Below are 26,507 nucleotides of genomic sequence, written 5' to 3'. Positions count from 1 at the left end.
TACATTCGATTTATAATTATTTTTGCACCCCCATCGTCGTTTTAAATTTTCTTCAAAAAAGACACCACAAAAGTAAGGAAAAAGGTTATATCGGAAACTTCTCTGGTGTCAATTGTTATCCGAGTCTAGCGCAGCTTTTCAGACCACATTATAAAGATCTCAAAAATCTCACCAAATTTCTTAAAAATTTGGATTAGAGGTAACCTAATTCTTTTTAGAGATCACCTAAAATTGTAGACATAAATTTTAGTCACTTACATCACCAATATCTGTGAAAGCCTTCTCTCTTTAACAAGGATAAAATAAGATTAAAGGAGGTGCTATATCTCGAAGTTTAGAAAAGGCAGATAAGGAGATCTCCAAATAGTAGAGCAATGGAAGAATTGCAGTACAGATCAATTCCAAGCAAAAAATATGTGTTTTTCTTCTCTCTAAATATCCTAGGAAGCTCAATTTAGATAACAGCTCAGTCATTGCAAACTTGTGGAAGCGCAAGAAATTATCAGCAAATATGCTTCTTGTCAGTAAGAAAATAAAAATTAAAAAAATGATGTTTTATTTCACGAATCTTCAGGCTAATAGGTTGAATAGGTTTCTCAAATTGTCGCAGCTTAAAATAATTTAAAAGATTCCAAGTTTCTTTTCCAACATCTACAGAATTTCCATATTTTCAATTTTAGTACACTAAAATGGGGTGAAGCTGGATAGTGCGAGCCTAAACTCCATCCAAAAACGAAAACTACATGCCCATGGCTGTAATTAAAAAATATATCCTAATTTGAAGTCTTAAAAGATTGCTCCCCAAAAAATGCTCCAAACTCCTCTTTAACTCTCCTGTAAATTAACAAAAACACATCAGATACACCTTTGGGCTGTGAGGATGATGCAATAGAGTAAAAACGAAGTACTTACTTGAAATTCTTCTTCAATAAATCCTGCTTTATTCAAGGCGATATCTCGAACCTCCTCCACTGTTTTCTTACTAAATATTTGGTGAATCAAGTTAAATATTAGGGGCGACTCAGGCGAAGTCTAAAAGAGATTGTATATATTCAACAAAGAAATCAAGAATATTAAAATGAAAAATTAAACGAAACTTACAAGACTAGATGCTCAAGTTAACCCTTCTGAAAAGAAACACAAATCATGCCTACCAACTCTCAGTTCATCAATAATGTTGCTCTCACCTATAATCTGGCATGTATATGGGGGGGGGGGGCTCAGTGTATTTTTACCTTTCTTAAAAATGTTGCACATGATAGTTGAAGCCAAACATCACCTTTACGGCATCAATAAAATCAAAGTACCAAGGGGACAGTGACAATGAAATCTGACTGTTTGAATTGGCCAACTGGAAACCTACACAACCATTTGTGTCTTCAAAATCAGAAAAAATTGGAAATAGAATTTTTAATAAAAAAATATAATAATAAAAAAACAATAAAAAATGTAAAAAAATATTTTTTATTGATAATAAATATTTATAAATAATAATAATAATAAAAGAGCTTTATATGCAGTTTTTGGTAATAGCGAAGGCCACATAAAAAAGAAACGAAGGTGAAAATCAGCAGAAAATAAGCTAAAAACACTTGGCACAAAACATTTAAAACTGTGTAGCTTATCTTTGAAGGTGTAGTTTTCTTTGGGAATCAACAAACTAACAAGTTTCGAAATTTCACTGACGAGAAGCCGTGTCGAAATTAACTAATTAGTTTCCACTAATTGATTTTAACCGTTCAACTTGGAACACTGACAAAAGTGTAGTACTGCCCCAAGAATCTTATTATTCTGAAACACCCAATATAGAAATCTTTGAAAACCATTGCTTTCAGGTACGAATAGACTTAAGGTAAGTCTAGGAGGCAAAAAATATTTTGGCTTTATTGTCCTTGGCACTTTAAGCTTTATTCACGCATTAGTGAAGACATTGAAAGAATTATTGCAGATTTTTTAAATTTCTGATCTTCTGTCACAGCAACTACTTGGTAATACTAATCCATGTAATTGACCATTTTGCCATAAATCGATAAGCTCAGCCCTCCCCTGATATAGCAGCCCATACGACTGCATATTTTAGCAACTTAGCGACCATATATAGGCCCGGTGCACCACCTTGATTAGGGACCCATCGCCCCATAAAGACAACTGAGCAACCTTATAGAGGCATGTTATACGACTTAAGAATTATAGATTGGTCTAACAATTATTGACTGTTCTAGAAAGAAACCAAGAGATACAATAGTAGTCACTTAATCTCGGAAAACTATATCTGTAAAGCTACTCTTCTTTAATACTTAATCGTACAAATACCTACAAAATCTATGTTTATTCATAAAATAAAAAGAAGAAAAAACCCACTGTTTTTCTTACTCCTAAACGTCTATCCTGTATTACACAGCTAAACTATTCAAGCGGCAGCACAAGTGGTCAACAATAACAAGCAAATCAAACCGAGGGCAGTGACAAAGAGCCCATGAAGCAGCTTTTTGCTAGATACAGAGCTGGCAAAGTGCCAGCTCTGTGTCAGAGGACTGGAAAGCCCTTTTTGGTTGATAACTAACATTTCTATTTAATAATTCTAAATAAAAAATTCGTTACTGAGATTTGGACTTAGAAATAGTGGAAAATCAAGTATTTACATGTCCTTTATTTACTGTTTGTTCCCTTCATTTTTACATTTACAATTTAAAAAAAAAATTTCAAGTAATAGCAATCCATAATTGGATTTCGTTAAAAAAAAAAAAGAAAAAAAAAAAAGAAAAAAAAAAAAAAAACCAGCAGCCCTATTTTTCACTGCCACAAGCTATATTTTTAGTTCTTCTACTACTGATAGTCAAACATTCATTAAAGATTATTTCAGTAACACGGTTTATATATGGACACAAAGGCTGAATACTAGAAAACTATTTTTTCTTAAGGAAAACCCGCCAAATGCAAATGTAGCTTGGCATATGTGCCTACATATGCATTATTTACTCTAAAGCATACGATAAAGACTTTTCCACGGTGTTAGCCCATAAGACAGTAGGTACAGCAGATGTGTAGTTATTACATTATTCGTGTAGACCAGGCATACCTAAGAATTTAAGTCAGTGATACATATTTACGAAGAAACTAAATTAACAGAAAAGGGCGAATTGCATCAAAATTACGAAAAAAAAAAAGGTCAAAATAATGGTATTTCTCAAAAAGAATACAAGACTAGTCTCTTCTGGATCCTTTACAGGGTTCACAGAGTCCCTTTTTAAGAGGATATGATTTTTAATATTTTCACACTGAAAATTTTGATAACATTGTATAACTTTGCAGTAAGTACCTGAGCAAGAACTATAAGACCACCATAATAAGACGCCTTTGATAAGTGATGAGCATAACGCTTTTCGCTGGACTCTAACGCTAAAAAGGCTTTCTCGCATTCAAGATAGACAACAGGTGTGTCGTTTGGGTAGGTGAAGAGTCCTTTGTCGATGTTGGCCATTGTTTTAATTGTGGAAAATTTTCTCTCAAACCTAAAAAAAACAAAAGTATGTTGAAATATGTTCTCTCAATGTAAAAACACAGACAAATAATAGGATAAAAGCGCTAACACTAAAAAAAAAAATAATCAAAGAGTGTGCTATTTTTTCTTGTTGTAAGTAAGCTAGTGATGTAAAAAACGAATATTTCAATTGAAGAGTTGAAGCGAATATTTTGAAAATTGAAATATTCGGTAGACCTCTCGAAAATGACGAATTTTTGAAAATTCGGAATTTTTCTCCAAAATTCGAGCATACCGTATAGAAAAAATTACCAAATTTTTGCACAAAAAATACAATTTTAGGTAGATCATAACCTCCCTAACAATGCAGCATTGTTCAACCATGGGGCAATGGTTTCCAAACATGTGAATATTTCGAATAAAAAATTATTAATGCAGAGAAAGAGAAAAAAAGTAGTCTATATACATTGGGCAAAATATTTAGTTTCAATGGGAAGTTGAATATCTAATTTGCAAAAATATAAGTTTTTTCCAGAAAGTCTAGAATAAAAGGGCAAACATTTATGCAAATGCAGTTCATGACCAGGAAAACCTTAATTTGGGGTCAAAAATTTTAAAAATATTTATTTTTGAAAAGCTTTTTCTAAATACTTTAAAAACAGTTTAAGCACCTTTCTTTAAATCTATAAAAGCCAAAATACTGCTACCCAAAAAAGTTGAAAGCATGGTGATTTTTAATATTGATAAATATTCAAAAACAGATTTCTATGCCCTAACCATCCCGCATCTTCAATTTTAGTCTTAAATTATTTTAACTTATTAAGGGAACAAACAACAATGCCAGTTGTGTTGCATGTCCCAGCTGGGTTTTTTTTCTGTGACCAGTAGTCTGCAGCAAAGTGGAAAGAGATGCAAATTTGGAGTTTTTCCTAGTTTTGGGAATCGCAAAACGGGACAGAAAAGGTTCCAGTGAAGTTTGTAAACTTTTCAATAGTTTTCTGGAAAAACAATACCAAATGTTTTTCCCCTCAAGTCATTCACAGATCCTCATAGTTGTTATTTTGGTTGCATAAAGCTATCATTACATATATATGTGGGCAGGTTCTTACAATTATAAATGCTGCCACAATACCCTAAATAAAACGCTGACCAATTCCTAAAGAAACTGTTGGCAGTTTCAGAAAGCACCAAGCTTCCTGTTAACTGATCTGTTTTATTTTGGGTTTTCTTTTGTTTTATGCAATTTAGGTTTCTACAATGATTGTGAAATGAAGTTCTTCTTCACGAAACTAATAGGCAAATCTATTCAAAAAAGCAAATAAAAAGGAATGAATGGCGCACTTACAGGTTCAGACTAGATAATTACCAACCCCCTCCTCCCAAGATTAAAATACCAAAAATACAGAAAGTTTCCCTATAAACAAGTGTTTGGATACTGCCTCCTTTTCTAACTATAAATAAAACCAAAAGCCTACTGCGTCATTGGTGCTTAACTGAAAACGGATTATATTACAAATATTTTCTTTTCCATATCTTACAGTACTGAAAATAAAAATACAATTACGGTGAAATAAATTATTGAATTGATAGTTCTCAGCAATTAATATCATTATACATCAAATATTCAATTTGATGTTGTTTATACTTTCCAAGACTGTTCAAGACACATATAGTTTTCAGTAAGCGCCAATGAAGCAGTAGGTTTTAGACTTTTACAGTGAGAGAAGGAAGTCATACCCAAACTCTTGTTTGTAGAGATTTTTGTTCGTTTCAAGCTTGATATGCATATTCAATTTAAGTTTCACTCATTTTAGGATTTATTGATTAATTTACATTAATATATATTGTATGTTTGTTTGCATTGATAGTTTATTTAATTTCTGTTCGTTTTAAGTTTCAATTATACTTCTATATCAAGATCTTTTTTTTCGTTTTAAGCTTGATTTTCAGATTCAATCTAAGCATTACTTGCTTTAAGATCTATTTATTCATTTATATTATTACTTGTATGTTTTTGCTATGATTGTTTATTTAATTTCTGTTCGTTTTGGGTTTCATTTATTCTTCAATAGTAATTTCTGGTCGTTTTGACCAGAAATTGGCGCATGAAGAACGACCTCCACGTGCCTCTGGATACCTGGCTAGCCACCAGAGAACCAAATGCATCAAGGGACGGTTGGGTTGGCAGCCCTACTCCTGAAACTTCTATTGCTACGAATGGAACCAGAAATTCGGCCTCAGATATACCATCTCAAACCCCGTCTCGACCTCGGACCGCCCAAGGAAAATTCCGTCTGAACATCGTTGACCAAGGTGGCACCAATGTGGCCACCTGGAACGTCCTGACGCTGAACCAACCCGGTTCGAAGCTTCTTTTAGCAAAAAAACTAAAAAAAATATAAAGTCACAATAGCTGGAGTCACCGACACACACCTCCCTGGACATGGTGAAGAGGACATAGGTGAAGGACGCACATTGCTGTGGTCTGGCGGTAGCCAAAGAAGAGGAGGCGTTGGCCTAGTACTGAACAGTACTGCACGTAGGACCCTCCTGTCATTCAAACCAGTATCGCCTAGACTCCTGACCGCAAGACTGGATGGGAAGCACGGCAAAATAACTGTCATTACGTACTATGCCCCCAAAAACGACACTGATGAAGAAGACAAAGACGATTTCAATAACCTGCTTGGTTCTGAACTATCTTCTGTACCTCCCCATGACTACCTCCTCCTCCTAGGAGACATGAATGCAAGTGTTTCAAACGAATCAGGCCTGTGGGATATCGCTGTTGGACCTGTTACAGTGGATAACCTAAACGATAATGGAGAGAGGCTGCTGAATTGTTGTCTGGCCCACAATCTAACGATTGCGAACACATGGTTTCAGAGACCAAATATAGCCAAGTACACCTGGTATAGCAATGATGGATCAACAAAGAAGATGCTCGACTACATCATCTTACGTCGACGATGGCTTTCGTCTGTCCAGAATTGCCGCACCTACCGTGGCGCCGAGCTCGGGAACACCGACCACCGGCTGGTAGCAGCCAAAATTAAGATCCGCCTCAAAGCTATGAAGAACAACCAGTCTTCTCGGAAAATTGATGCCGGTCGCATCCAACAGGACCCCGCTCTGGCTGAGCGGTACCTTGTGGAGATATCAAACAGATTTGAGGTCCTTGGCCAATGCAATGATAGTGAAGTTGCATGGAAGTCCTTCAAAGAGAACACTCTTGCGGCAGCAACTGACGTTGTTGGAATGAGGCAACGGAAGAAAAAGGACTGGATCAGTAATCACTCCCTTGCCATCATAGAGCTCAGGCGAGAAGCACGTCTTGGCGGGGACATGGGTACATACAGACTGCTAAACAAAGAGCGCAATTCCATGTTACATAAAGACCGCAAGGCTTTTATTGACAGCAAGGCATCCGAACTGCAAAAGGCTGCCAAAAAAAAGGACAGTGGAGCCACCTACAAGACTCTTCGTGAGCTGTCAGGTCAGCACACTCAAACTACGCCATACCTTCGAAGCGCTAGCGGTGAGAATATCTACGACCAATAACAATGCCTCCGCCAGTGGGAGGACCACTTTGAGAAACTGTTCAACTCAGATCCACCTGACCAGACGGACCATGAGCTAGCGGCTGCTGCGGCTACTACCATACCTGCTCCTGTTGGTCCTGAATTTACAGCGGAGGAGATAAAAGCTGCCACCCACAAGCTAAAGAATAACAAAGCGCCAGGAATATGTGGCCTAACATCGGAATTCCTTAAAAATGGGGGTCCAGCCATGATCCTCTGGCTTCAAATGCTGTTTAACCTTGTGTGGCACTCTGAAAAAATCCCCTCAGACTGGAAGAAGGGCCTACTTGTACCAATCTACAAGAGGAAGGGGAGCAAAGCAGAATGCATCAATTATCGTGGCATAACTTTACTCTCAGTTCCTGGAAAGCTCTTCGCTATGCTGCTTCTCAAACGGGCAACAAGATACCTCCATGCCCTGCGTCGCCCCCAGCAAGCTGGCTTCATGCCAGGCAGGTCCACCACCGAGCAAATCCATACGATTAGACAGCTAGTAGAGAAAACTCTTGAATATAAGAGGAAGGCGTACATTGCCTTTGTAGATTTTCGATCTGCCTTTGACACTGTCGATAGGCAGTCACTATGGCTAATCCTCCAGTCTGCTGGCGTATCCACGAAAATCGTCCGTCTCCTCAAAGAGATGTATAATAACACTGAAAGTGTGGTGATTGTAAATGGATGGCCTGCCAGATATTTCAAAATAAAAAACGGTGTCTGGCAAGGATGTGCCGCTGTACCTGAGCTCTTTAACTGTGTAATAGACCACATCCTGAATAAAACACAGCAGGTGCAGCCTTTTGGCATAGACTTTGCTGGAAGTGTTCTTTCAGACGTCGACTTTGCCGACGACGTGGCGCTAATATGCGAAAACATTAGTGACCTCAAAACTACACTGGAAACACTGGCCTCTGCCGCTGAGAAATTCGGTCTGAAAATAAATTGGTCGAAGACCAAGATAATGCCCGTTGAGAAAAAGCCGTCCAACCCCCTGTCATCTGTGGAAATTTGTGGCCAGACTGTAGAGGTAGTCAAGCAGTTTACCTACCTTGGTTCAATTGTCTGCTCAAACGGAAGCCTAGATGCCGAAATATCAGCAAGAGCGGCAAAAGCAAACTCTGTCTTCGGTCGCCTTCTAAAAACAGTCTTCCATAAACCCCAGATCAGCCGTCTCACCAAAGCACGAATATATTCTGCTTTGGTTGCCAGCGTTATGCTCTATTCTGCTGAGACTTGGTCACTGACTCAGACACAGACGCTGAAGGTAGATGCCATCCAGACGAAACAACTTCGAAAAATCAAAGGCTCCCGATGGCCCGACAGGGTACGAAATTCGGAAATCCTCAGGTCCTTCAAACTCCCAACCCTGTCCGAGCAGCTTGAGTCTCGCTCGCTGCTTTGGTATGGTCATCTGCTCCGTCTGCCTGCCAAAACACGCGCGCGACTCATCTTCGATTTCGACCCAGCTGCAAACGGCTGGAGGCGTCCTAGGGGAAGACCACGCACCAGATGGGCGGACGTCATCCGTGATCGGCTCGCCTCCAGAAACATCAACCCGGCTGAAGTGACAACCCTCGCCCTGAACCGACCACTCTGGAGAAGACTGACGGCGCTGACGATTGGTTCCCTCTACGCTGGCGACGCTGCCGAGCAAGAGCTTTAATGCCAAAAAAAATTTGTATCTGCTGAGCTTAAGTTTAAAATGGCCTTTACTTTTTTTTCAAAAAATTATTTTTCATAAAGTTTTTTTTTAATAATTTTTGTTTGTCTTTGATTGCAAAAAATTTCAAGTTTTTAAAAATTCCTTATTTCAAAATCAAACTTAAAAAACAAATCAAATATTCATCAAAGTAACAAAACTGATATCACAGTAACAATATCAAAGTAAAAAAATGGGTTTGTGTCAACCTCAGAGTTTTTATTATCTGATGTTTGAATTATTTTTAACAAAATTGCTATCTCAAAATTTTTATCGGATGGGTTTGGGGAAAAAAGGGCGTGGGGGGACTAGATTAAGCTTCGGTCTCTTTTGACTCTTTAAAAGTGAACTAGAACTTTCTCAAATCACTTTCAGTCAAATGAGCACTCTCTGAAGTTTATACGAGTATCACTTCTATAAGAACCATATATATCCCGAGAGTATAACTTACAACGCCTATCCCTGGGCCCTGAGGGGTTGTGTCAACCCTAGAGTTTTAATATCTGATGGTTGAACTATTTTTAACAAAATAGTCACCCGAAATTTTTATCCGATGGGTTTATCTCATCCGATAACTGAAAACCAATTTTATGAAAAATATTTTCTTTTGTACTTAATATTGAAAATAAACATTAAAATTTTGAACTGATGAGCTTTCAGCAATAATTATCATTGTACGTCAAATATTCGGTTTAATTTATTAGTTCTTTCTAAAATTTTTCAAGACGAATATAGTTTCCCTGCAAACGAGTGTTTGGATACTGCCTCCTTTCCTAACTGTAAATAAAACCAAAAGCCTACTGCGTCATTGGCGCTCAACTGAAAACTGATAATATTAAAAATATTTTTTCCCCAGTTCTTACAGTATTGAAAACAAAAATACAATTACAGTGAAATAAATTCTTGAACTGATGGATCTTTCAACAATTAATATCATTATACATCAAATATTCAGTTTGATGTTGTTTATACTTTCCAAGACTTTTCGAGACGCATATAGTTTTCAGTAAAGCGCCAATAACACAGTAGGGGAGAATGGGGCGAAATTGGACAGGGGCAAACTTGGATGTTGAACCTGACAACTAGCCTATTGCTTCTATCGATCCACAAAAAATAGGGTAGATGGGGCTTATGTGTGTCTACATTGGCGGGAAGTTTGAAATCTAACGGAACTGTTAGCACCAGGATAAGAGGTAAGAAAGTTTTAAGATGCTTAAAAAAATCTGGGAGTCGCAACATCAGTTCGATTTGCGGTAACAAAAGGTGGTAGTTTTTCTTTGTTGTTGATGTTGTACAGTTGCTAGATACATCCTCTATCTATGCCCTGAGTTTGATTTGTCTATTCCGAGTACTTCTTTTTCAGGACGCCATTTTCTAAAATTGGTTCGATAGGGGCGAGATTGGACAGAAATTCGGGGGCGACTTTGGACACTGTCCAAGGTCGCCCCGTGTGTCCAACTTCACCCCGTGCTATTTTTGTTTATCATTTTAGAGAATGTCTTTGCCTCTTTGGAGGCAATTTTTAGAGAATTTCTTAACTAATATTTGGAGTTTTTCGATGATGCTAGATGGCGTTGCTTGTGTGTAGATGTGTTTTTTTTTCGCACAACACAACGAGGTTAAGTTGGCTGTTTCATTAGCTTAATGAAAGGAGCAACATTAAAACTTAAAACGAACAGAAATTATTCCGTATATCCCCTCCGCACCGCCGCACTCGTTACTACTCTAAAGTTTGACTCGTTCTCACAACTCTATTTTCTTAAACAATAAAAAATTTTAGCGTAAAGAGCGAGGCGTTGAGGAGGGGACACCCCTTTCATATACGGAATAATTTCTGTTCGTTTTAAGTTTTAATTACGCTCCTTACTTTCAGTTAAAAAAACTAGTCTTTTGTAATATAATTTCAGGACGTTTTTTAATTAATGCAGCTTCAATTTTGGCTCATCGTACATGAATAATTCAAACAAAATTTATATATCAATTTTATTTATTTTTTGGCTAAATGGCTTTCTCGAAATTTTGTTCTGACGTAACTTATGAATTCACTCACGTAACAAACTATATTCGTATATTTTTATTACGTATTTTAGGGGGTTCACCCCTAGTCAATACCTCACTCTACGCTAAAGTTCAAATTTTGTTCCAATGCTTTAAGAATGACCCCTTAATCACAAAAGCCGTTAATTAAAAAAAAAAAAAATTTTAATTTTTAATATAATTTTTTTTTAATTACAAGATCAAACAATTCATGGTAACGAACTGTAAGTAAGGAGGGACCCGGTTCATATCATTGCTTCTTAAAGCTATTTCCAGGTTATTTCCCGTGCATTTACTGTTTGTTCTTTCTAGTTGGACAATGGTTCGCAACTACATCAGGAAACACGATCTACCAGATGGCGAATCCATGGAACAGGCAGTGAATGCAGTCTTAGAGTGTAGACTATCTATTAGAAATGCCGAAAAAACCTATGGACTGAAGAAATCAACCGTCGCCTATGCTCTGAAAAATCGACAAGGAGTTACTGAAGAACCTTGAGCAAATCCAGTTACACCCCCAGGTTGCCCAAAGCCATCGCCCAACCTGAAGAGAAAAACTGTTTTCTCTAACAAACAAGAAAAAGAGTTTGTAGAGTATCTCCTAAAATGTCAGCTGATGAATCAAGGCCTCACTCCGAAAGAAGCAAGGAAACTTGCCTTTGAATGGGGCAAATTGATTGGCGTCGAAACGCCGGAGAGCTGGGTGCGAGACGACATAGCTGGGGTTGACTGGTTCTCAGGCTTTATGAAACGAAACCCAGAGCTATCTATTCGTAAGCCTGAAAATACCAGCCAGGCAAGGGCTGCTGGCTTCAATCCAGTGGTTGTGAATCTGTTCTTCGACAACCTGCAGAAACTCTACGAAAAATTCAAGTTCCCACCAAACCGTATCTGGAACTGTGATGAAACTGGGGTTCCTACTGTATTGCCAGCTCCAAAAGCAATCGCAAGGAAAGGATCGAAGCAAGTTTCCCAGACAGTGTCAGCAGAGAGAGGGGAAAATGTTACAATGCTCGGGTTTATTTCAGCCACTGGTCAAGCTCTTCCCCCCGTTTTTATATTCCCACGGGTGAAGGTGAACGACCGGCTTTTTCGAAAAGGCCCCCCAGGATGTCTCGGGCTTTCTCACCCTAGTGGTTGGATGACTTCCATCAACTTTGTAGCTGCTATTGAGCACTTCATCAAGCTGGTGAAGCCATCGAAAGAAGACCCTGTACTACTGCTACTTGACAACCACGATAACCATGTTTCGGTGGAATTAGGGCGGCTGTGCAAAGATAATTGGGTCCACCTCCTGACCTTTCCTCTCCATTGTACCCACCGCTTACAGCCATTGGACGTCTCTGTCTACGGACCAATCAAGTTTGCGATGAGAGAATCACTGAACACTTGGTTGCAGATCCATCCAGGTCAACGAATTACAATTCACGAGACTGCCCAGCTCTGCAAAGAACCATTCCTTCTTAAGTTCAACCCGGAAAATATAACAGTTGGTTTCACGAAAGCTGGAATTTGGCCCTTCAACAGAAGTGTATTTTCTGAGGTAGACTTTCTACCTGCTGAGGTGACAAATAGTTCACCCCTAGACGATTCGTTACTCGATATGGAGCCAATACCCTCTCCCTCTCCTCCTTCACCTTCTCATCCCCAAAACGAGCTAGGAAAACAGACTCCTGAAGCAGTAAGACCCTATCCAAGAGCAGATATGACAAAGTCCAGAAGGAATGCGAGAAAGCAAGGTCGAACTCGTATTCTTACCGATACACCCGAAAAAGATGCTTTAGAAGCTGAAGCACGATCGAGAAAGGAAAAGCAGAGTAAAAAGCCTATGCCCATGCAGGCCAAGCAGCCAACTGCCAAGAAAATAAAGCAAATTGAATCTCCAGTGGAAAGTAGTGGTGATGACATTCAACTTGACGACAATTCATCTGACGATTCTCTGCACCTCCATGAGGCTGATAAGGATGACGTACACAAGGACATTCAAGCCGGAGACTTTGTTCTTGTCAAGTTCGAGTATGGAAAGAAGAAAGCCCTTGTGTATTATGTTGGCGAAGTTCTTGATGTTGTAGAAAACCAGTTTGCAAGGGTTAACTTTCTTCGGAAACAAAGGGACAAATTCATGTTTCCTCAGCTTCCTAATATTGCTGAGATAGACATTACCGACATAGAACTGAAGCTTCATGTCCCCTCTTCAGCTGGTGGAACCGGTCGTGCAGTTCAGGGGCTTGTCTTTGGTTTTGATCTTTCAATGTACGCTTTAAAATGGCAATTCTAGTTGAAACCCGGATGCCCGTGCAATGTTCCTGGCTGATTTTTTTATGCGATTTTGAGTTTTCATATGATTTTGAGTGATTATGTATCATTTTACACGAAAATTCTGTATTTGGATAAAGTTTAATTGCTTAAAACTGTCTTGTCCAAAGTCGCCCCATGCCTGTCCAATTTCACCCCGTGTACGGGGCGAAACTGGACACTTGACAAGGTCCTACTCTCATGGTACTCACGCTTCAGGGTGATCTTTAAAAAATCTGAAAAAATTCACCGTTATTTGCCAGACTTTTACCTTTCTAACGACCCACACTAAATTGTTTTATGTCAATCCAGTACCTAGTTATGCTTGGAAAACTAAAAAGTGTCCAAGTTCGCCCCATTCTCCCCTAGGTTTTAGACTTTTACAGTGAGAGAAGGAGGTCACACCCAAACTCTTGTTTGTGATGATTTTTGTTCGTTTCAAGCTTCATTTGCATATTCAATATAAGTTTCACTCGTTTTAAGATTTATTTATTAATTTACATTAATATCTATTGTATGTTTGTTTGCATTGATTGTTTATTTAATTTCTGTTTGTTTTAAATTTCATTTATACTTCAACAGGAAAATATTTTTTTTTGTTTTAAGCTTGATATTCATATTCAATCTAAGCATTACTCGCTTTAAGATCTATTTATTCATTTGTATTATTACTTGTTGTATGTTTTTGCAATGATTGTTTATTTAATTTCTGTTCGTTTTGGGTTTCATTTATTCTTCAACAGTAATACTGGTCGTTTTGAGTATGAATTTTAACAGGTATTTGAATCTGCTACGATCAAGCTTAAAATAGCCTTTACAAAGTTCTTCTTTGAAAAGGCTCCTTCTCCAAAAGTTTTTTTTTAATTAATTAATATTTTTTCGTTTTTTGTTACAAAAGATATCAAGTTTTAAAAAATTCATTATTTCAAAATCAAACTTAAAAAAATCAAATGTTCATCAAAATATTAAAACTAATATCAATATCAAAGTGAAAAAATTGGTTTGTGTAAACCTCAGTTTTTATTATCTTATGTTTGAGCTATTTTAAAAAAAGTTACTATCTCAAAATTTTTATCGGATGGGTTTGGGGAAAAAGGGCGTGGGGGGACTAGATTAAACTTCGGTCTGTTTTGACTCTTTAAAAGTGAACTAAAACTTTTTTTTAATCAAATGACCCCTCTCTAAAGTTTACGTAAGCATCCCTTCTATAAAAACCATATATATCTCCAAATTATAACTTACCACGCCTGTCCCCGGGTCCTGGGGGGTTGTGTCAACCCTAGAGTTTCAAAATCTGATGGTTGTACTATTTATAACCAAATGGTCACCTGAAAGTTTTATCGGATGGGTTTATCTCATCCGATAACTGAAAACCAATTTTATGAAAAATATTTTCTTTTGTACTTAATATTGAAAATAAACATTAAAATTTTGAACTGATGAGCTTTCAGCAATTAATATCATTATACATCAAATATTCAGTTTAATTTATTAGCTCTTTCTAAAGTTGTTTAAGACGAATATAGTTTCCCTGCAAACGAGTGTTTGGATACTGCCTCCTTTCCTAACTGTAAATAAAACCAAAAGCCTACTGCATCATTGGCGCTCAACTGAAAACGGATTATATTACAAATATTTTCTTTTCCAGTTCTTACAGTATTGAAAATAAAAATAAAATTGCATTGACATAAATTCTTGAACTGATGGATCTTTCAACAATTAATATCATTATACATCAAATATTCAATTTGATGTTGTTTATACTTTCCAAGACTTTTCGAGATGCATATAGTTTTCAGTAAAGCGCCAATGACTCAGTAGGTTTTAGACTTTTACAGTGAGATAACAATATCAAAGTGAAAAAATGGGTTTGTGTCAACCTCAAGAGTTTTTATTATCTGATGTTTGAACTATTTTTAACAAAATTGCTATATCAAAATTTTTATCGGATGGGTTTAGCGAAAGGGCGTGGGGGGACTAGATTAAGCTTCAGTCTCTTTTGACTCTTTAAAAGCGAACTAGAACTTTCTATTTTCAATCAAATGAGCCCTCTCTGAAGTTTATAAGAGTATCACTTCTATAAGAACCATATATATCCACAGAGTATAACTTACAATGCCTATCCCTGGGCCGGGGGGGGGGGTTGTGTCGACCCTGAAGTTTTAATATCTGATGGTTGAACTATTTTTAACAAAATCGTCACCTGAAATTTTTATCGGTTGGGTTTATCCATCTGATACACCCAAAAGCGTGGAGGGCGGGAGGGGCTAGTTGCCCTCTGAACTTTTTCACTCTTGAGAAAATGAACTACAACTTTTAATTCCCATTCAAATGAACCCTCTCTGAAGTATATACAAGCATACCTTCCATAAGAACCATATATGCCCCCAGAGCAATGCTTACAACACCTGCCCCGGCCCTGGGGGGGGATGACGACACAGAAGTTTGTCTTATCTGAACTTTGAACTATTTTTAACGAAATGATCATACGAAAAGGAGGTTTTTTTGTATTGTATTCGAAATATTTTTAGCAAAATTGCCTCCTCAATTTTTTTATCAGGACTATCTGAGGAAAAAGGGCTTGGGGGGGGCAATAGCCCTCCGATAATTTTTGACTCTTAAATATGGCACTATAACTCTCAATTTACAATCGAATGAGCCCCATTTGAAGTTTATACGACGACCCCTTCTATATGAAGTACCTCTGGAGAAAAAATAAATGGAGTGTGGGGGGAGGCTAGCTGCCCTCCAATCACTTTTGACTCTTCAAAAGTGAATTACAATTATCAATATCCAATCAAATGAGCCCTCTAGGAATTTTATACGAGCACCCCTTCCATAACAACCATATATGCCCCCAGGGCACAACTTACAATGCCTACCCCTGATCCCTGGGGGGCTGTGTCAACACCGGAGTTTTTTGTTATCAGAACTTTGAACTACTTTTAACAAAATGTTTATCTAATGCAATTAGTGCGTGGAGGAGTTGCCCTCCCATCTCTTTTGACTCTTAAAAAGTGAACAAGAACTTTCAATTTCCAATCAAATGAACCCTCTCCAAAGTTTATACGAGCATCCCTTCCATAAGAACTATATATTCCCCTAGATCATTACTCATAACGCCTGCCTCCGGGCCCTGGCGGGTTCCGTCGAAACAGGAATTTTTCTTTTCTGACTTTTGAACTATTTTTAATGAAATGGCTATTATAAAAATTTTATTGGATGGGCATGGGGACAAAAGGGGGTGGGGTGGGGGGGGGCAGTTGCCCTCAGATATCTTTTGACTCTTAAAAATTGAACTAAAACTTTCAATTTCCAATCAAATGAACCCCCTCCGAAGTTTATACGAACATCCCTTTCATAAGAACCATATATGCCCCCAGGACAACACTTACAACGCCTATCCCCCATGCTCTGGGGGGCTTTTTGTTATCTAATTTTCGAAAAGTTTCCAAAACACTGGCTATCTTAAAATTTGTAGTGGACGGGTTTGGGGAAACAAGCGAGTGGGGGGGGAATAGTTTAACCCTCTTGACTCTTAAAAAGTGAACTAGAACTTTGAATTTCCAATCAAATGAGCCCTCTATGAAGTTTATACAAGAATCCGTTTCGTAAGAACCATACATGCCCTTAGGGCATAACTTAGAACACCTTCCCCTGTGCCCTGGGGGATTGTATTGACAACGGAGTTTTTCTTGTCTGACCTTTGAACTATTTTTTTAACAAGATGTTTATCTATACATTTTCATCAGATGGGTTTTGAAAAGAAGGCGTGGGGGGGTAGGGGTTCCCTCGGATCTCTTATAAATATTAAAAAGTGAGTTCGAACTTTCAATATTCAATCTAATGAGCCCTCTCTGAAGTTTATACGAGAATCCGTTTCATACAAACAATATGTGCCCCAGGGCATAACTTACAACGCCTGCCCCCAGGCCCTGGGGGGTTGTGATGACACCTGAGTTTTTGTTATCTGACTTTCCAGAAATTTTTAACTTAATAGCTATCTCAAAATATTTATTGGATGCATTTGGAGAAAAAGTGGCGTGGGGGGGCTAGTTCCCTTCCAATTTCTTTTGACTCTAAAAAACTTAACTAGAACTTTTAATTTCCAATCAAATGAGTCATCTCTGAATTTTTTACGAGCATCCCTTCAATAAGAACCATATATTCCCCCAGGGCATAACTTAAAACACCTGCCCCCAGGCCCTGGGGGGCTGTGTTGATCCCTGAGTTTTTGTTATATGGACTTTGAACTATTTTTAAAAAAAGCTATCTTAAAATTCTTATCGGATGGGTTTGAGGAAAACCAGGCATGGAGGGGGGGGCTAGGTGCCCTCCAATCTATTTTGACTCTTAAAAGTGAACTAGAACTTTCAACTTCCAATCAAATGATCCCACTTTGAAGTTAATACAAGCATCCCTTCCATAAGACCCATATATGCCCCCAGGGCAAAATTTATAACGCCCGCCCTCGGGCCCTGGTGGGTTGTGTCAACACTGGAATTTTTGTTAAATAATCTTTGAACTATTTTTAACGATTATTTTTTTTAGCTGGTTACCCTCCTATATCTTTTGATGCCTAAAAGGTGAACCAGAACTTTCAATTCCAATCAAATGACCCCTCTCAGAAGTTTATACAAGCATACCTTCCATAAGAACCATATATGCCCCCTAGGCATACCTTATAACCCTTGCCCCTGAAGACTGCGGGGGGAATGTCCTGCTCAAACATATAATTTCAAGAAATTTCAACTACGTTGAACAAAATGCCTATATCAAAATTTTGATTGGATGTGTTTGGGGAAATAGTGGGCCTGGAAGGGGTGTCAGTGGCCTTAGAATCACTTTCAACTATTAAAAAGGGAACTAGCCATTTAAATTTCCAATCGAACGAGCCCTTTCTGAAGTTTCCACAACAACCTTGTCTATACAAAACCTTATATGCCCCCAGGGCATAACTTAAAACCCTTGTCCTGAGGGCTGTGAGGGAGTTGTCATCCTCAAAAACCTAATTTACAGAACTTAAAACTACGTTCAATGAAATGGCTGTCTCAAAACTTTGATTGGATGTGTTTTGGGAAATGGTGGGCGTGAGAGGGGGGTTAGTTGCCCTCAAATCACTTTCGAACATTAAAATGGGCAGTTGCCATTTGAATTTCCAATCGATTGAGCCCTTTCTGAAGTTTCTACGACAACACTTTCTATAAAAATCTTATATGCCCCCCAGGGTATAACTTAAAACCCTTGCCCTGAGGGCTGTAGGAGAGTGTCCTCCTCAAAAACATATTTTCTATCTGAAAATCAACTACGCTGAACAAAATGGCTATCGCAAAATTTTGATGTGATGTGTTTGGGGAATGATGGGCGTGGGAGGGGGATAGTTGCCCTCAAATCACTTTTGACTATTAAAAAGGGCACTAGCCTTTTGAATTTCCAATCGAATGAGCCTTTTGAAGTTTCTATGACAACACCTTCTATAAAAACCTTATATGCCCCCAGGGCATAACTTAAAACTCTTGCCCTGAGGGTTGCAGGGGAGTGTCCTCCTCAAAAACATATGTTCTCTCTGGAAATCAATTATGCTGAACAAAATGGTTATTTCAAAATTTGATTGGATGTGTTGACGGAAACAATGGGCGTGGGGAGGGGGGCTAGTTGCCCTCCAATCACTTTTGACTATTAAAAAGGGCACTAGCCCTTTGAATTTCCAATCAAATGAGCCTGTTTTAAAGTCGAAATCACTTTCAACTATTAAAAAGGGCACTAGAACTCTCAATTTCCAATCAAATGAGTCCTCTTTGAAGTTTCTATGACAACCCCTTCCATATGAATGATGGGCGTGGGGGGGGCTAGTTGCCCTTCAATCATTTTCAACTATTAAAAAGGGGACTAGAACTCTCGATTTCCAATCGAATGAGCCCCCTTTGAAGTTTCTACAACAACCCCTTCCATATGAAGTGCCTCTGCGAAAAAAATAATAATAAAACATTGGAGCCGTATGGCCTTTACTATAAGCAACGCTATAGCATTGCCTCTGATACCAGACAAATACATTAGTGATTAGTGCAATGTACAAGAATAACACTGCTGCAGTTAAGGTAGGAAATGAGGTTAGCAGCTGGTTTTGTATTAAATCAGGAGTTAAGCAGGGTTGTGTTCTATCCCCCTTTATATGGATTATTTTGATGGACTTTGTCTTAAGGAGCATAGGAAAGGCAATAGGAGACAACGGAATCCAATGGGGAGGGAAAAGTCTCCTGGACTTAGATTATGTTGATGATTTAAGTATCCTAGATGAAAGTGTGAGCAAAATGAATGAAGTTTTAGAGGTTTTGCAAGTTCAGGGTGCTAGAATAGAATTGAAAATGAATATTAAGAAGACTAAGTCACTCAGACTAAGAGTAAGTGAAGGTGAAGAGGTGAAGTTGGGTAATGAAAAGATCGATCAAGTGGACAGTTTCACTTATCTAGGTAGTATTATTAGCAAAGACGGTGGGAGCAGTGAAAATGTCAAAAGTAGAATAGAAAGATGTCAAATCCAATTAAATGAGCCTGTTTTGAAGTTTCTACAACAACGCCTTCTATAAAAACCTTATATGCCCCCAGGGCATAACTTAAAACCCTTGCCCTGAGGGTTGTGGGGGAGTGTCCTCCCCAAAAATATATTTTCTATCTGGAAATCAACTATGCTGAACAAAATGGCTATCTCAAAATTTTGATTGGATGTGTTTAGGGGAATGATGGGCATGGGGCAGGGGCTAGTTGCCCTCTAATCACTTTCGACTATTAAAAAGGGCACTAGAGCTCTCGATTTCCAATCGAATGAGCCCCCTTTGAAGTTTCTATGACAACCCCTTCCATATGAAGTGCCTCTGGGGAAAAAAAATAATAATAATAAAACATTGAAGCCGTATGGCCTTTACTATAAGCAACACTATAGCATTGCCTCTGATGGCAGAAAGATGGCATCTTTCACACTTTTTGCTAACAGTGGTGTTCTTCAGATTTTTTGCTAACATCAGTGAGCTGTAAGATCTTAGAACAAAGATGAGTTAAAAAACAATAATCTTTGCAGAAAGATGTAAGATCTTAGTGCTAAAAAATAGCCCTATTATTGAAAGTATATTACTTTACTTTATTCTCCTCCCCCCCCCTAATTGTCAAATATACCAAGAATTGTCTATAGGCCTACACAAAGAATTTTTCATACATGACTCCTTTCTTTAAATTAATTTAATGGCAAACAAACAACATCAGCTGTATCAAGCAACAGGAAAATTTATGAAAAAGACATAATTTTGGCCACATATTTGGCTATTAGGATGGGGAGGTGTAAAGTAATGTGCTTTTCAGAATGATATAGCATAAGTAAGTATTTTAGAATCTTTAATTTTAGTGTTTCCTTCTGAGGGGTCAACCACTAAAATAGTAAGCCTACCAAAACTTATTGCCTAGGATTCACACATTCTATTGGGTAAAATTCTAGACAAGCTACTTGCTACCTTGGAGTGGTTAGGTTAAAAAATGAAACTTTCAAGGGTGGATCTACAGACTAAAGTATGTCCCAGGAAGGTATTCTCAAGTAGGCTACCTACCTCCAGTCCCTCTTCCTTTGGAGGGCACAGGTCTTTAGTGAATAATTAAATTAAAAAAAACAAGCTTTTTTAACTGATAGTAAGGAGGAACATTAAAACTTAAAACAAACAGAAATTATTCTGTATATGAAGGGGGCTGTCCCCTCTTCAATGCCTCACTCTTTATGCTAGAGTGTTTTATTGTTTTAAAAAATAAAGTTGTGACACAAAGTCAAACTTTAGCATTGTGACCCATTGATTTATTTTATTTTTTGAATTAGTGCAGCTTTGATTTTCACTCACAATACATGAATAATTAAAATGAAGCTTGCATATTAATTCTGCTTTTTTTGGCTAAATGGATTTCTCAAAATTTTGATCTGACATAACTTACATAACAAACTTCTATTTTCATAAATTTTTGTTATGTATATTAGGGCATACCTCACTCTTTATGCTAAAGTTGTAATTTTGTTCTAATTCTTTAAGAACGGCCCCTTAATCACAAAGGCCATTAGTTAGAATAAATAGCTCTGATGAAAGTACAAAAAAACTTTAGCATAAAGAGCAACGTAATGACTAGGAGGCAAACCAAGTCATATACATAATAATTTCTGTTGGTTTTAAGTTTTAATGTTGCTCCTTACTTTCAGTTGAAATTCTTTTTTAAATTTAATGTCTTATCTTTTTTTTAAATAATGCTGGGAAATCAAACACCCTTTTCATAGCAATGTCCCTTCCCCCATGAAAAAAATCAACCCAAATAACCCCCAACACCCCCCCCCCCCAAACTAGCAGAAAAAATCCCACCTGAAAACTTCTGTATAATAGCAAAAGATTAATACCATTAATTCCCCATTCAACATTTCTTTTCAAATAGCTATGACTGCATTGACTGCTGCCATTAAAATTCAGCACTCCTGCTAACAGGTCTGCTGCTGGGGCTAGTTTGTCCTTGGGACTGATTAGGTGTACTATTTCCTCTTGTTCCCTTAAAATCATAATTCTTCTTTATAAGGGGTTTGTGCGTCCTAAGCCTGAAGTTGAGGTGTCTTGCCTCTTCATATTTTAAAAATGATATATAAGTTCTTGAAGAAGTGGAGAGAGATGCTACTAAAGTGATATCTGGTATGCAAGAGCTTTCCTGCCCTGTAAGAAAATCAAAGCTGAATCTACACATGTTTACAGGAGGAATAGAGGGGACACCATTTTAACCTTTAAGTTATTGAGGGCTAATATTCTCCCAGCATTGTTCTCTACTGTTGGCACCAATTCAAGAACTAGCTGATATCACCTGAAACTTGTCAAGCAGTCTACAATTTCTAGAGTTTTTACTCAATTCTTCTCAACACATAGGTTATTGTCAATAATTGGAACAAATTATCTAATGAAACAGGTACTGCTGAATCTATTGATGTTTTTAAACAGAGAGTGTAAACTCAATTGGGTTGCTACCAAAGATGTGACAGCACCTGGTTACCAGTGAACTTGCATACAACTAGTCATCATTCCAGAGTTCTACAAGGAGAAACCATTAGATTGTTCCTAGCTGTACTTTAATTTAAGGCAACATAGTTGCTTTGCAATAGCCTAGCTTCTCAAAGTAGGCTATATTTTTGGCTCTGGATTCATTACTGAAAGTTTTGTTTTCCTAAAATAACCCCTTTACAAGATAGCAAAAGTAGCTTGTCTAGAATTTTACTGTTTTTATCTATCTGATTTCTGCCTCAGCCCTACACCATAAAATTTAGCCTAGCATATCCATTAGACAGTAAATTTTTACCAAATCATAGCCTATTAGCCTATTGAGTTAGGCTAGGAATAAAGTGAATACACCATTTGATGCCTTTTTTTATGCTGATTATGATTATAATAATCATTTCTATCGGAAATGAATTTCATACCCCCCGAACCTAACCCCCCCCCCCATATGTGCAAATATATATCCTGAATTGACATAGGCTATATGGGGTGGGGGGCTAAAATTCATTTCCAATAGAAATGATTGTTATATTTGTAATCAGCATAAAAAAGGCATTGAATGGTATATTCACTTTATTTGAAACTCAATAATATGATTTGGTAAAAATTTACCCATTAGGCTAGGCTAACCTAGCCTATGCTATTACTCTAGTTTGAAGCTAATGCAAAGGACAAAAAAAAAATAAAACAGTAACTACTGCCATTCCCTGTTTATATAAGCCATTACAAAGCACATAGGCTATTCAAACCTCTTGACTTGGTCCTCTTCTTTTGATAGAAAACCTGAACCAAAGACAGGAGAAAGTAGAGGATTGTATAAAGCTGGGTGAGACTGAGTTTTCAAACCTGAATACCGTAAATACTTTCTAATTAAATTTTCCACCCTTTTTACTTTCGTATAAAATGGTTTTGACATAGAAAACAGTCTACAAATGAATTGCCGGAAAATTAGAATTAGAGGATGACTCACAATTTTTAAAAGTATTTCCTCTATAATTTATTTCAAAGAAATAATCCAAAAAAGAAGAAACGAAGATGAAGAAAATATGAATCGCGCCATAGGCCAAAGTTACGGAAAAATATTCAGTTTGTGGCCTTTTAGGATATGGAAATTTTAATATGGAAGCCAAGAAATACACTTTCTAAAAATGCAAGAGTTGATCTGCACAGCGCCATATTTTGGCTAAAATGGCCAGTAATTACAACGTTGTGGTATAAAAAGCAAATCTTAAAGGATTGACAATGTACAAGAAACGAGGCCGCACTGGGAATTTGCCATCCAACTGAGGACTGTCTATAAATCAAATACAAATGTGAAATCTAAGTGCGAGAATACTAATACAAACAAAAGTAAATTAGATCATTTTGTTTCCTTTTGCAGCTCCGCCAGATTTTAAGCAGTCTCAAGCGGGGAAGCAAAAAATATTTTTGGATGTGGCATTGCTCTTTTATGCAATACTGACTCCCTGCCTGTTTTGCGCTCGTGAACCAAGTTATATATGGTTGACTAATGGTGAGTAATTGGTGATTATGAAACTTTTTTCTGGTACTTTGCAAATTAAATTTTCTTTCATTTTTGGGCTCAGCTCTTCATTTGACATTGGGACGTACTTTGTATACAGACAAACGAACATTTACCGACAGTTCTTTTTTCTAGAAAAAGCTGAAAAGAATTGACAAAAAAAGCAAAAAAAAAACTAGTTTTGCGTCAACATAGAATTTGCAACTTAGGATATTTTGTTGAACTTTTTTTTCTCTCCAACAACATATAAAAATCATTTCTTTTACAATATATTTGGTGTCGACCTATGTTTTTGGCTAGTTTGCCGGTACTATTATTGTAATTTCTGTTCATTTTGAGTTTCATTTATTTATTGATAATGGTTTATTGTAGTTTTACCCTTGAAAGATTATTTGACTTTATTTTTTCTCATTTTTGGCTTTATAGAGTTCTTTACTTTTCTTTTGAAAAACTTGTTTTGTGAAAAAAGTTTCTGAAATTAATTAATTTCTGTTCTTTTTTTATTGACATAGTCTTTTTCATGGAAAAAATATTTTTTATCTTTTCAGTTTTTTTCCATAAGAATACAGTTTGGTTTGCTATTTGTATGCTGGAGAAACTTTTTCTACAATTTTTAATCCTGACACAACCAGTATTTTTTAATTTAAAACTCCTAAAGTTGACCTGAAAAATAAAACTTCATATAATTCCCCAGAAAATTATGTCTATGCTCTGTGACAACCTGGATACGCTTACACTCTTTTTATTTATTTAAATTGTAAGAGCAGAAGTGGTGATAGTAGTAGCCCCAAAAGTTTCAACTTAAAACCCCCAAGTCCTTCTCGATATACATTAGACGTGTCCTATTGTCAACCATAAACACAATGCCATTTGTTTTAGTTAAAAGAATCATTTAGTTTTAAAACATAATGAGATAGTTACATAATTATGGGGAGTTGACATGTCCAGTATCCCTAAAAGCATAGTTGCTGGATCGTTCTACTCTGTTGAACAAAATGGTTGTCTAAAATTTTTTACTGCATGTGCTTGGAAAATGAAGATAGATTGGAAAATAGAGTGATGCTACCAATGATATTGCTTATATGCTCTTTTGGAAACTTGCATCCATACAATTTTTCATTTAATTGAAATTCTTCCTAAATGTTTCCTAAAAGTTTCACCTTAATACCCTCAACGTCATTAGTTACACTAACTGTAGTGGTAGTATTAAAAGTATACACATATTGCCTTTTACTACTGCTACTACTAACAACTCACAGCAGCACTAAGCCACCTGAGGCCAACAGAGCTACGCACACTCCTCCTCAATCCCAACCTATTCAAAACCTCCCTCTTTACATCCTCCCAGGAAGTTCCAATTTCCTTTAAATCTCTCTTTATGACATCCTCCCACCCCAGACGAGGACGACCTGCTTTCCGTTTAACCCAAGAAGGCTGACCAAAAAGGACCATCTTCGGCAATCTGTCGGCAATATTCGGCAATCTGTCCTTCATCCGCAGAACGTTCCCTAGCCATCCAAACCTTTATTTCATTATAGCCCTAGAAAGTGGGATTGAATCCCACTTTCTATACAGCCAACTGTTTGAAATACGGTCAGTCAGCTGGGTACCCAGAATAATCCGTAGGCAATTTCTCTGGAAAACATCTAGCAAATTTTCATCCGCTTTTCGGAGTGCCCATGCTTCTGAGCCCTGTTTGACCACTGTCATCATATTTGACCACCAATAATCTAATCTTGGTTTGCAGACTTATCTTCCTACCCTTCTAAACTTTTTTTTAACTGTGAAAAACCACCCTGAGCCATGGCTATTTTAATTTTAACATCTTTACTGCTTCCACCATCTTTACTAATAATACTATCAAGATAAGTTAAGCTGCCCACCTGATTTATATTTTCCTTACCCAGGGTCACCTTCAATGTCACCTTCAAAAATCTAATAGAATTCAGAGCTATTTTAACAACGGTAAAGATAAAACGAGCCCCAATTTGGGTAGTAGTGTTTATAGTGTTCCCTGTTCTTGCTGTTGCTTCTATGTTGGAAGAACCCATCAGCAGTTGGGGGTAAGGTTGTTGGAACACAGGTTCTCAATCGACAAAGCTATGGAGCTACGCCAAAGGCTTGAGACTTGATTCCGCCTTGGCTCAACATGTGAATGGCAATCCACACCATTTCATTTTATTTGACAATACCTCCATTATTGCTCCCGTTAAAGGTCTCATGCAAGATTTCAAGGAGGGAGTTGAGATAAAAAAAAAAAACACATTCACCGAAAGGTAGCTCTCAATAGAGACACAGGAGAAACCTATTTAAGCCCCATTCATGCTGAACTAAATAATTCTGATCGTTTTTATTTAAATCAACAAAATCATATTTTGTAACCTAACCTAATCTGTGATGGTGTCTTACCTGGAAAGCGTTTAGCTTTTAAAAATGCGGTGTATAAATAAAAAAATTGAATTGAAATCCAGTATTGTATTTTAATTCAGTTACCCTTTCACCGTTTCATTGAAAAGGTTGTCAAATTTTAGTTATTGTTTTTGTTTTAAGGTTTGATTTTTTATATTATCCTTGGTTTTTATTAGTAAATTTTATTTTATTATCGTGCACTGAGGACGGTCAAGCGGAGGTACTGACCGAAATATTTGCATTATAGTCTATGTTTTTCACTGGCTCGTTTTTTGTTTCTTTCTCCTTTATTGTTTTTTCGTTTTGTCATGATTACCCAGTGTGGTCTCAGAAATTATTGACGACAAGCTTACGGGGAACATGTGACCAAGTCTGTTCTTAATTATTTTGATTTGTACAGAAAACAGGCAAACTTAATTAGTCAGCAAGA

The 26,507-nt window shown here is 37.3% G+C and overlaps 1 protein-coding gene across 1 annotated transcript in view; it reads right to left on the bottom strand.

Annotated features, from left to right (window-relative positions):
- Nucleotides 1–23,088, bottom strand: part of DppIII (dipeptidyl peptidase 3) — a 69,931-nt gene extending 46,843 nt beyond the window's left edge. Inside the window, exons 1-3 of the mRNA XM_089091476.1 lie at nucleotides 22,896–23,088; nucleotides 3,320–3,512; nucleotides 913–1,032 (exon numbers count right to left, since the gene is read on the bottom strand). Of these exons, the coding sequence (XP_088947602.1) occupies nucleotides 913–1,032; nucleotides 3,320–3,512; nucleotides 22,896–23,062 (480 nt within the window). The 5' untranslated portion in view covers nucleotides 23,063–23,088. The remainder of the gene's footprint in view (nucleotides 1–912; nucleotides 1,033–3,319; nucleotides 3,513–22,895) is intronic.
- Between the last annotated feature and the right edge of the window lie 3,419 nt (nucleotides 23,089–26,507).

The sequence above is a fragment of the Artemia sp. Qi Xiang Cuo genome, chromosome 7 (assembly GCF_049724085.1).
Source record: "Artemia sp. Qi Xiang Cuo chromosome 7, ASM4972408v1, whole genome shotgun sequence".
Lineage (NCBI taxonomy): Eukaryota > Metazoa > Arthropoda > Branchiopoda > Anostraca > Artemiidae > Artemia > Artemia sp. Qi Xiang Cuo.
Note: the sequence above shows the minus strand (reverse complement) of the source record. Positions and strands in the feature narration are given on the sequence as shown.